General features: G+C 39.1%; 1 protein-coding gene across 1 annotated transcript; it reads left to right on the top strand.

The window, feature by feature from the left end:
• Window positions 1-4,105: 4,105 nt before the first annotated feature.
• On the top strand, window positions 4,106-6,019 carry LRRC4C (leucine rich repeat containing 4C). Its single transcript, XM_074998953.1, has one exon. The coding sequence runs from the start codon at window positions 4,106-4,108 to the stop codon at window positions 6,017-6,019; it is 1,914 nt and encodes a 637-aa protein (XP_074855054.1).
• Window positions 6,020-12,727: the final 6,708 nt, after the last annotated feature.

Raw genomic sequence — 12,727 nt, 5'->3', positions numbered from 1 at the left:
AATTCTTGTGCTAATATATAGCCTGATGCAAAGGCAGTAAGCCAGGGTGAAGACAGACTAGAGGTGATTGCAGATAACAGTTGTTCATCTTACATACCACACAAGTGTGTTGACATGACTACAGCTGTCTTCCTGGCCAGTGATCACATGGGCTATTCTGTAGCATCGGACTTAAGTTTCAGGATTTGACCTTCCCACCTCTGTACTTCAACAGTACAGTGCCTAATTAGTGGCCTTATGATGATTATGCATTGCCCCTCATGTACTTGCAAAGAGCTAAAAGTATGGTTATATAAACAAGTCCAAAAATAAAATAGCTAAGATCCTTTCAAAGAAGATACTTGTTATATAGATCAGGAACACTTGCATGCTATAAAACTAAATAGAATCTAGACCTATTCAGAGGGAGAAACAAAATGAATAAATGCCCCAATATGCATTAAAACAACTTCACAACTTTTCTCCTCTTTATCCTCTCATTATAGACACTTGCTAAAAGTACCTTGCTCAGGAAAATTATATTTGCATGCCCAGTCAGTTGGACAAATTACATAGGATGTGATGCAATCATGCATGGATTTGAAGGTTGCAGAAGAATTGCTTAAGGTGCATTCAGGGAGCAGGGTCTCGGTGCTTGGGTATACATTATATGTTTGGCACAGGACCTAAGGGGGTAAGATAAAAGTGGCTGCAAGTTCTGGCACTGCCTTTGCAGGTTTGCAGGCAATGAAAATTTGAGCAGACCACATATAAGTTTGTTATGAATTAGAATCACCAATTCCTTAGTTCCTGAGCAGTGGCTGTCCTCTCATATTCACTTGAAGCAGAAATGGGAGAGTCCCTACGCATGTACCCAGACCCTGCTTATAGGAGATAGGAGAGGCAGCTGGAGAGTGAGCAGGACTTTTTAGCTGCATCTACACTAGATTGTTTTGTCAACAAAACCTGCAGAGTCCACACAAAGAATAGGTTCTGTTGACATACTGTCAACAGAACTTGGCACTTTTGTTGACAGCCTTCTACCTTTCCTTCGTGAGGCAGAATGCCTTTATTGACAGAATGCTCCAGGGGGCTCTCTGTCAACAGGCACCGGCAGCCCTGTCTGATGTGCTTCCGATTGGCTGTTCTGTTGAGAGAGGGCTACGCAGAATGGATATAAAGAGCAATCTGTTTTTGTGAGTGGCCGCAGTCTGTCGACAGAAGTATTGTCAGAAGAGATCTTCTGGCAGAAACTTCTGAGGAAAGTGTTCTTAACTAGGTGAGGATTAGGTAATGGAATTTGTGGGAAATGCCTTTTGTAGCTTGAAAGTCTTCTCTGGGGCACCTGGTAGCATGATTTAAAATGCCTGTGGTGGTGGGTGTGTGGGAATTAGTGGATGAGCATACGATAGTGGGGATGGATGCCAACAGTGCCAGCATTCTCGTCCTGCCATATCTTGACCTTGCTCCTCCCTCTTGTACTACTTGAACTGCTTTGATGCTCTTGCAAGCTGCCCAAGGCTGAGGAGGGAGAGCAAAGTAGCAAGAAGAGTGACAAAAAGAGCACTTGGCAGACTGCAGACCAGCTGCTGCACAGTGGATTCTTGATGGTGGGGGCATGAGGACTAACCACAGAGCCCACCCTGCAGCTTTTGTGGAGATATGGTAGTGCTCCTGACTGCTTGTCATGCCAGATGCATACAGGCCCTTGGGAGCTGCGGATATTAGATAAAATGGGCCAAGTTCTTTTCTCATCTCCATTGAAGTCCATGGAATTGCACCAAAACAATTAGGGAAAAGTGGTCTGTGGTTCTTTATATACTGAAGCCAAGATGTTAGGGGAGAAGAAAAAAAATAGTCACAATATTGAAAACACAAAATGAACAAATGAGAAAACTTAATAAAATCTTTCTCAGGGTTTCAAAAATATAATCATAATAGCAACATCTATTCAACAATATCAAATCCTCTTACACGCAATGTGAACATGATGCTGGTTCCATTCCTGTTTTACACAAGTGCAATCTATTGATTTCACTTATCACTTGGCTCTGAGTTTGTTATTAATGACCTTATTTCTGAAGATGAAAAAATTAAGACATGAAGAGCTAATGGGACATAGAGAAAGAAAGCAAAGTGATTTGTGCAATGCTGCAAAACACATTGGTGTCAGTTTCCTCAGTAGATACTATAGAGCTTGAGATCTATAAATAGCAAAAAATAGACTTGGTAAAGCAAATAAATTCAACCCAGATCTCCTGACTTCCAATCCTATGTTTTTGCCATTGGGCTATGATGATGAAGTTTTAAGACTGCAAAAGAAGACCCTTGGTAATTCTGAGATATTGTCACAAATTAATACCAAGCATGCATAATTAAATTCATAAATATATATTGTCCGAACATATGATTATAAAAATTGTTTTTTTCTAAATGGACTGCTCTGATGTAAAACATTTTTAACTCATATGGCTTTTATACTACAAAATGAAACAATTTAAGGTTTAAAGTGAAAAACCTTTAGCTGATAGTTTTTTTGTTCTGCTGAATACATGTATTATGCATTAGGGTGCTCAGGGTTATAAATGTGCTTTGAGCTTGCTGTAATTTATAAGACTTCACTTGTGGCTGATTTATAGGAAATTTCATTAATCTCTACAGCAGAGGGACCTTGCAGATAGCAGCAGATTGAAAATGAATTCAAAGCTGGGGGCTGTAGGAACTACCACAAACGAATCAGCACTGAAAAACTTAGAATGGTAATGATCATTTGCAGCGTGTAAAGGTCTTTTCCCCCCCTTACACTTAGATCTGAAGGAGAAATTTTGAAGGTAACAGTAAAATTAACAACCCTGCAGCAACTGAGATTTTTTAAAAAGACATTTAAACAGCTATTCTTTATTTCTGTGTTCAGCACACATTACTAATGAGTGTTTTTCTGTTGCTGTGCTGCTGCCAAAGCAGAGAACAGAGGAAGAAATATCATGAAATTGAATGAGTCTGTTTAATAGTGGGGGAGAGCTGATGCTCAGCATTTCTCATAAAGCTTTTTTTTTTTTTGAATCTGCTTCCCTGAAATAAGCAAAATGTTTTACTGGCATTTTTGTGACCTTCTGTATTCAATAGTAAAAGCTTTGCTTGCAAGAAGGCCCTTGTAGTCATATTCACACTGGTGTGAAGGTTCACAAATGCAGTTTTGATTGTAAAGTACTGAGCTGGGACCTTTGTTTGCACCTGGCAGTGCTTCTTTTTTAACAGTTCTTTTATTTACAATATATCCAGCAAGTTTAAAAACATGCATAATTTGGGGGTGAGAGTCTCTATCCTAACCATCATATCCTTGTATGGGCTTTTAGGGTTCTCTGGTACCCTTGGCTTCCTTTCTGAAGTCTGAGCCCTGACCGCTATACTGGTACTATGTATCTGCCATTCAGTTATCCACATTATAATCTAAAATGAAGTATGAGAAGAGAATCTAGTTTCTGGAATGGCCCAAGCTCCATTGCCAGTTACAGCCTGCAGAACAGCAAACATCAAAAACTCTGCCTGATGGGCCACGTCTACACATGCCCTCCCTTTCAGAAGAGGCACGTAAATGACATGGATTGGAACTCGTTAACAAGGCGGTGATATGAATATTCAGTGCCTCATTAGTATAATGGCTACCAGTCACACTTCAAAAATGCTGCTTCAAAACACAAACTTGCTGTGTAGACCCCAGACTTTGAAATTCCCATGTTCCCAAAACGAATTGGGAATAAGGGAATTTTGAAGTGTCAGGTTTATTTCGAAGCACCTGTGTCTACACAGCCAGTTTGCATTTCGAAAGCAGCATTTTTGAAGCGCGACTGGCTGCCATTATGCCAATGAGGCACTGAATATTTATATCAGCGCCTCATTAACCAGTTCCAGTTTGTGTCATTTACATGCCCCTTCCAAAAGGGAGGACTGTTTGTAGACACAGCCATAGACTAAGTAGCAATTGCTTGTAAATTTTGGGGAAATAATGATCTATGCTATGAAAATAATAGAATATTGGAATATTTTAAGTTAATGTTATTTTTCCCCTTTTCCTTTCTTTCAGATTATTCAAACTCCAGAAGGACCAACACCAAATAAATTATGAATGTTGAACAAGATGACCTTACATCCACAGCAGATAATGATAGGTCCTAGGTTTAACAGGGCCCTATTTGACCCCCTGCTTGTGGTGCTACTTGCTCTTCAACTTCTTGTGGTGGCTGGTCTAGTCAGGGCTCAAACTTGCCCTTCTGTCTGCTCCTGCAGCAACCAGTTCAGCAAAGTGATCTGTGTGCGGAAGAATCTGAGAGAGGTCCCAGACGGCATCTCAACCAACACACGGTTATTGAATCTCCATGAGAACCAGATCCAAATCATTAAGGTGAATAGCTTCAAACACCTGAGACATCTGGAAATTTTGCAGCTGAGTAGAAATCACATTAGAACAATTGAAATAGGAGCCTTCAATGGTCTGGCCAATCTCAACACTCTGGAACTTTTTGACAATCGTCTCACCACCATCCCTAATGGGGCTTTTGTCTATCTATCAAAACTGAAGGAGCTTTGGTTGAGAAACAACCCAATTGAGAGCATCCCTTCTTATGCTTTTAACAGAATCCCTTCCCTGCGTAGATTGGATTTGGGAGAACTGAAAAGGCTTTCGTACATCTCAGAAGGTGCCTTTGAAGGTCTTTCCAATTTGAGGTATTTGAACCTTGCCATGTGCAACCTTCGGGAGATCCCTAACCTCACACCTCTTGTAAAACTGGATGAGCTAGACCTTTCTGGGAACCATCTGACAGCCATCAGGCCAGGATCTTTCCAAGGGTTGATGCATCTTCAAAAATTGTGGATGATACAGTCCCAGATTCAAGTGATTGAAAGGAATGCCTTTGATAACCTTCAGTCACTGGTGGAAATCAACCTGGCACACAACAATCTAACACTACTGCCTCACGATCTGTTCACACCACTCCACCTAGAGAGGATACACCTGCACCATAACCCTTGGAACTGCAACTGTGATATTCTTTGGCTCAGCTGGTGGATTAAGGACAAGGCACCCTCCAACACTGCATGCTGTGCTCGCTGCAACACACCTCCCAGCTTGAAAGGAAGGTACATTGGTGAGCTGGACCTGAATTATTTCACGTGTTATGCTCCAGTGATAGTGGAGCCACCAACGGACCTCAATGTCACAGAAGGCATGGCTGCAGAGCTGAAATGCCGAGCATCAACCTCCCTGACCTCTGTATCTTGGATTACTCCAAATGGATCAGTTATGACACATGGGGCATACAGAGTTCGGATTGCTGTGCTCAGTGATGGCACATTAAATTTTACAAAGGTGACCGTGCAAGACACTGGCTTGTATACATGCATGGTGAGTAACTCTGTTGGGAATACCACAGCTTCTGCCACGCTGAATGTGACTGCACTGGACAATGGTTACACATACTTTTCAACTGTCACCGTAGAGACTATTGAACCTTCTCAGGATGAGGCACGGACCACAGAGCAGATTGGGCCCACACCAGTTATTGACTGGGAGACCACCAACGTAACAACCTCTCTTACTCCACAGAGCACAAGGTCGACAGAAAAAACATTTACCATCCCAGTGACAGATGCAACCAATGGGATCCCAGGAATAGATGAGGTTATGAAGACTACCAAAATCATAATTGGTTGTTTTGTGGCTATCACTCTGATGGCCGCTGTGATGCTGGTTATTTTCTACAAAATGAGGAAGCAGCATCACCGGCAGAGCCACCATGCTCCAACTCGGACTGTAGAGATCATTAACGTGGATGATGAGCTGACGGGTGATACAGCTATAGAGAGTCACTTGCCCATGCCGGCAATAGAGCATGAGCACCTAAATCATTATAACTCATATAAGTCTCCTTTCAACCACACAACAACAGTTAACACAATAAATTCAATACACAGTTCAGTGCATGAACCGTTATTGATCCGAATGAACTCAAAAGACAATGTACAAGAGACTCAGATCTAAAATATTTACAAAACTGGGGGGAGGGAAAATACATAAAAGACAGTTTATAATACAAGTGACACCAATGACTGGGCTAAATCTACTGTTTCAAAAAGTGTCTTTACAAAAAAAAAGAAATTTATTTATTAAAAATTCTATTGTGATCTAAAGCAGACAAAATTATGTGTATTCGTCAAAACCTCTTTTTTGCTGCACTTATTTACCCCTCTATCCTTTCTCCCTCCCCTACCTACCCCAAACCAATTTGCCATATTTTTCATAGATCTCGATTCCCTAAAAGAACTGGTCTAGGAAGTTTTGTAAGAAGTCTGTCACACTTTGGGAATTTTTATGGTGAACTCTAGTGGTGAGATTCAGTCGATTTTGACTCTTTTTTTCTGTTTTTTTTTTTTTCTTTTCTCATACCCTTCTTGAAACAGTTCTACAGGGAATGGAGCATTAGCAGTAGACTTATGAGTGAGAACAAGGAACAAGCAACAACAACAAAACAGCCAAGTCTTTTTTTTTTTTTAATTTTCCATGTAATGACCTGTTCTGTATTTAGCAAGAAGACCATTTTGCGGAAGAAGAAACAAATATCCAAGAAATTAATTTACTTGTGAACATCGACAAATCCCATGGTCTTTTAAAAAAATTCTAGAACCAGAATTTGTAGTTCAAACACTGAAGTAAGATTATAAATAAAATATTGTTGTTTTTTTCTGTACTTGGATACAGCTTATTTTTAGCGTGGCTTTAAAAATCAAAAGTTTGTTAGAAATTTTACAGATTCATCTGTCATGGTCTAAAACACAACAGCTTAAGAGTATTACTGCTGCATTTTGGATCATAACTGAAGAACAGCATTGTTTTTATTTTAGTGTGTGTATACACACACACACACACACACACACACACACACACACAGAGCATACTAGATGATAAAAATACCTGACTTTTAATATAAAATTGTAACTATACATTGTAAGCAGTGTAAGGAAACTTTCACTATGCTTAAAGAAGTATTTTGTAGTTTGTAAAAGATGTCTGCACAGAGTTTGGGTACAAATTGACTCGTTAGAAAATTGGTGGAAGTTTTATTCTTATTTTAAAGAAACGTTACGTAAAATGGTATGCGTGTGGGGGTGTCAACATTAATACTATTACTTTTAATCTTCAAAGCCAGACATTTTGATTGCTTTGAAAGTTATCCTAGCTGTAAATATAAAATTGGTTTAGATACCCAAGATACCTCTCTGAGTCACTGTTCCTGATGGTTGCAAAATGAGCTCAAAATGGTCTGAAAGAAGAGGATTAACGCAGAGGAAAAAATTCATCTCACACTCTGATTAGGTCACATTCAGAGATGGATCCAAGTTTCTGTAACCTATACCTTATTTTCATCCCCTTTACATGTATGTGTTGTCCGTGCTAAAAAGATTAATGCTGTAAGGTAGGGTGTGGAATCCTCAATGTTGCGAATTAATATTACAGCAGAAAGTCTAGTTTAAAGAGGAAACTGAGGTTGGGCAACACTGAATCACAATGTTCAGGGAGTATAAATATATTACAGAGGAAAAAAAGGAAGTTCTGTCATAATCTCAAAGAATATTTGGAGACATTACCCTTCAATGTTTTAGATATAATATCTCGTATACGAAATTATACATAAGGAAATTTCAGAAGAGGATGAAGAAAAAACTGGATTTGACATACTGGGGAGGGACTAGGTTGTCCTGTGGCTGCTTTGCTTGCTTAACATATACTGCTCCATTTTACTAACGTTCCTGTTGAAGTCCTTATGAACATTTTGGTACAGTCTACCCAGAAATACCGCGGATACATTTTCTTTAGGATAAGATGTTCACGTGCTATGGTGAAGAGAGTGGTATAAGAATCTACATAGAACAGAGTATTTAGTCTGTCCAGGAGGTTCATTTTGCCTAAGGTGCCTACTCCACCCCCAAGCACCAGAAATTAAAAAAAAAATCAATATTTTAAATGCTTTTTTCATTTAAATAAATTATGGCATTCTGAGTTGTGTGGTTGCAGATTCTCTCTAATCATGGTTTATTAAAGCAGACCAAAAAAATGGCAATAATTTTTCAAAGGCTTTTTGGAGAAAAAATTGTTTGTTTTCATCAGAATGTGCAGAATTTTTTTTGTTTGTTTTTCAACAAATAACTATTGTATTGAATATTTTGGTTCTAATTTTTCGTCAAAATTATTCATTGGTTAAAAAACCAAAATCAGCTAGCTCTACTGATCCATTTGGAACCACGCCAGTGCTGACACTCATAAGGATCTCTACATCCTTCTTAGACTTTCACAAATTCCTCTTGTTCTCCCTGGTTCTTTGCTTCCCAGCTGTGGCATTGTCATTGCTTTTCTAACTCAAAATAACTGCTCGGAGTCCTCTCCAGAACTAGTCAACTGCATATGGGATAATGAGAGAGGAGAAGTTCCTGACTTCTGCAGCTTTGCACTTCACAGTTAGAAGCTGGGGATGAAGCCTAGATATTCTGTAAGGCAGAGGACAGCAACCAGGTTTCTATGATGAATTCCCTTGAACTAGAAACATTCCAAATGAGTTATGAAATATTATTTCCTGCACAGAAGCAACAAAAGTAATCTTGATTATGAAGTGTTCAGGTATTTTAGTGCACAGGTGGAAAAAAAAACTTTCATACTCTTCAGTTCATCAGATCACTTTTAATAGAGTTAGTTGCTTTCTTCTCCAAATACAAAATACACTGGATTTTTCTCATGAATAATCTGCAAGTGCACAAAAAGAGGTATGATTATAGGGCCTTAAGCATGTAGGAGCTTGGGAAACAGGAAGCAGATAGGTTGCATTTCAGTTCCCAGAATAACACAAGCATTTTATGTTACTCTGAAATTCGCTAAATGTATGAAAAATGGTTATGTTGCTATATTTCTCTTTGTATAGGAAATAGCCCCATGCATTAAAGAATAATGTGGAACAGTTTCCAAGTTCCCTTTTACTGACATTATGGGTCAGTTGCAGTACAAGAGAAAGGGAAAATGGGAGAATATTTTATTTAAATTTCTCATTCTAGATTTGGTGTGTTATGACTACAGTGTTATGTATAACTTATGTTGCAGGTTTCACTGGTGTGAGATGTGAGCATTATTACATCCCTTTGAATAATAAGGATGATGAATTCCATAAAACTATTTTCGCAATTCTGCACCCTACAACCTGAAATTGCATATTCTTATATATTCTTTTCTTAAGGGTAGAATTTTCTATAATGCTATTCCTTTTGAGATTCAAAAGATAAAGGTCCAGGAAATATTAGAAGATGAAGAGGCAGAACCTGTACAATTTCACTGTAAATAAACAAATAAAACCAAGTTTTAGCCTCATCTACATGATGTCGAGAGAGATGATATCGGTTGTCTCAAATGTCTCTCTTACCCCTCTGTAAAAATATGCATGACCAAAGATGCTCTTAACCCAGTGGAACAGCTGTTCTAATAGGAAAATAAGCAGGGAATGGATGTTTTAATAAGTATTCGGTTCCAGTGATTATAGTCATTGTATTGGCATTAACTGTCAAATGCCTCCACTTCCACTGTTCTTTAGATAGTGCAGAACTAGTGAAAGGATTATGGACATGCATAACTCTGAGCAGATACAGGGGAGCCTACACAGTGCCTACTGTGCCTGTGCACCACGAAGCCTGTCTTTCAAAGAATCATAGAATAAAACAGCTGGAAGGATCCTCAAGGCTGTGAATTGAATATTCAGCACCTCATTAGCATTAGGACGCTTCCGACCACAGTGCTTCAAAAGCGCTGCTTTCGAGCGCTCGTGGCTTGGCTCAGCTACACGGGACACTTTTCAAAATCCCCTTATTCCCCTCTGCTGAGAGGAATAAGGGAATTTTGAAAGGTGCAGGGTCCTTTGAAAAAGGACCACCCAGGTAGCCGCGATGAGCCACAAGTGTTTGAAAGTGGCGTGTTCAAAGTGCCGTGCCCAGAAGCGTCCTAATGCTAATGAGGCACTGAATATTCAATTCAGTGCCTCATTAGTAATCTTCAAAATGACTATTTGCATGGCCATTTCGAAGTTTATCAAGTCGCGGCGCTCCTGGCAGGACCAAGCACCATCTAGACAATACCAGACAGGTGTTAGTTAAAAATATCCAGTGGTGGAAATTCCACAGCTATCCTAGGCAATTTATTCCAGTGCTTAACCACCCTGACAGTTAATAAGTTTGTCCTAGGGTATGTCTACACAGCAAAGTTATTTTGAAATAACAGATGTTATTTCAAAATAACTATCCCAGCATCTACACACTTAAGCCTTACATGGTTGGCTTATTTCGAAAATGATAAACCTCATTTTATGAGGAATAGCGCCTGTTTTGAAATAGGTAGTGTTAAGACAGGGAATAGAGCCTATTTTGAAATAGGCCATAGTGTGTTCAATGGTCCCATTTCAAAATAGGCTCTGTGTGTGAAGACTTTGTATATCAAAAGAACTAAGTGCTATTTCAAAATGCATTTTTGTGTGTAGCGGCATTATTTTGAAATAAGCTTTTCTAGAATATTCTTTGGCTATGTCTATGCTAGCACCCCCCCCTTTCAAAAGAGGGATGCTAATGAGACACTTCAGAATATGCTAATGAGGCACAGCAATGAATATGCAACACTTCATTAGCATAATGGTGGCTGCAGCACTTCAAAAGTGCCACTTTCGATTGCATGTCTCTCATCTACACAGAGTTCTTTTCGAAAGGACCCTGAAGACTTCAAAATCCCTTATTCCTATTTGGTTATAGGAATAAGGGGATTTTGACGTCTTCAGGGTCCTTTCAAAAAGGACTCCGTGTAGACGAGCCATGCGTGATTGAAAGTGGCACTTTCAGAGCTCCACGTCCACCATTATGCTAATATTCTTGGCAGCACCTCATCGGCATACCCTGAAGTGTTTCATTAGTATCCCCCTTTTGAAAGGGGGGTGCTAGTGTAGAAACAGCCTTCCAGGAAAGCTTATTTCAAAATAAGGTTTCTGTGTCCTAATGTCCAACCTAAACCTCTTGCTGAAGTTTAAGATCCTAGCTTCTTGTCATCAGAGGTTAAGGAAAATAATTTTCCTCACACCTTCTTTTAACATTCCCTCCCAGTCTTCTCTTTTCCAGACTAAATAAATCCAATTCTTTCAGTCTTTTCTCATAGGTCATATTGTCTAGACTTTAATCATTTTGGTTGCTCTTCTCTGGACTTTTCCCAAATTGTCCACATCTTCCCTGAAATGTGGTATTCAGAACTGAACCCAGTACTCCAAATGAGGACTAAGCAGCACAGAGTAGAGCAGAATTACTTTTTGTGTCTTGCTTACAGCACTTCTATAAGCACATCACAGGATGATGTTTGCTTTTTTGTTTTTTTTCCCCCAACGGTGTCACACAGTTGACCTAAAGCTTGTGGACCACTGTGACACTCAGATCCCTTTCTACAGTACTCCTTCCTAGGCAGTCATTTCCCATTTTTCCCTAAGTTGGAATTCTTTATATTTTCCCATATTGAATTTCGTCATATTTACCTTAAACCGTTTCATCAGTTTGTTCAGATAGTTTTGAATTTTCATCCTTTCCTCCAAAGTACTTGCAATCCCTTGCAGTTTGGTATCATCCACAAACTCTGTAAATTCACTCTCTATTCCATGATCTAAATTGTTGCTGAAAATATGGAACAGAGCTGGTCCCAGAACTGATTCCTGAGGAAACCCCAAGGGATATGCCCTTGCCGTATGACTGTGAACCATAGAAAACAAATCTTTGGGGGTGGTTATCCAACCAAGGCAACAACCTCCATCTAGCTCCATTTGGGTTGTATTTCACTAGTTTATAATGAGAAGGTCATGCAATACTGTATTATGTTCCTTACTAATGTCTAGATATATACCACATGTATCACTTCCCTCCTGTCTGCAAGGTTTGTTATCATGTCAAAAAAGCTATCAGTTTAGTTTGACTTAACTTGTTTTTGACAAATCCATGCTGAATGTTACTTATCGCCTTATTGTCTTCTAGATGCTTTCAGATGGTTGCCTTAATCATTTGCTCCATTTTCTTTCCAGGTGCTGAACTTAGTATGAATGGTCCAATTCCTTGGGTTATCTTTATTTTCATTTTTAGAGATGGACACTATATTTGCCCTTTTCCAATCTTCTGGCATCTCTCCTGTCTTCCATGACTTTTCAAAGATAATAGCTAATGTCTTAGATTCTCCTCAGTCAGTTTCTTGAGTATTCTAGGGTGCATTTCATCAGGCCCTGGTGACTTGAAGACATCTAACTTATCTAAGTAATTTTTAACCTGTTATTTTCCTCTTTTAACTTCTGAACCTACCTTATTTTTTCCAGCATTCACTATTCTAGGCATCCAATCTTCTTGGTCAAAACTGAAACAAAGAAGTCACTAGGCACCTCTGCCATTTACCCATTTTCTCTTTTGTTTTCCTTCTTCATTGAGTAATGAGCCTACCCTGTTCTTGGTCTTCCCCTGGCTTCTAATGTATTTATAGAATGTTTTCTTGTTACCCTTTATATCTCAAACTACTTTTATCTTGTTTTGTACCTGCTCTTTCTAATTTTGCTTCTGCATACTTGTATTATTTGTTTATATTCATTCTTTGTAATATGCCTTTGTTTCCACTTTTTGTAGGCCTTCTTTTTGATTCTTAGATCATTCATGA

The sequence above is a fragment of the Carettochelys insculpta genome, chromosome 6, assembly GCF_033958435.1.
Source record: "Carettochelys insculpta isolate YL-2023 chromosome 6, ASM3395843v1, whole genome shotgun sequence".
NCBI lineage: Eukaryota > Metazoa > Chordata > Testudines > Carettochelyidae > Carettochelys > Carettochelys insculpta.
Note: the sequence above shows the minus strand (reverse complement) of the source record. Positions and strands in the feature narration are given on the sequence as shown.

What these genes read in the sequence shown, in the direction of transcription:
- LRRC4C (XM_074998953.1), top strand. Translation starts at nt 4,106, where the DNA reads ATGTTGAACAAGATGACCTTACATCCACAGCAGATAATGATAGGTCCT.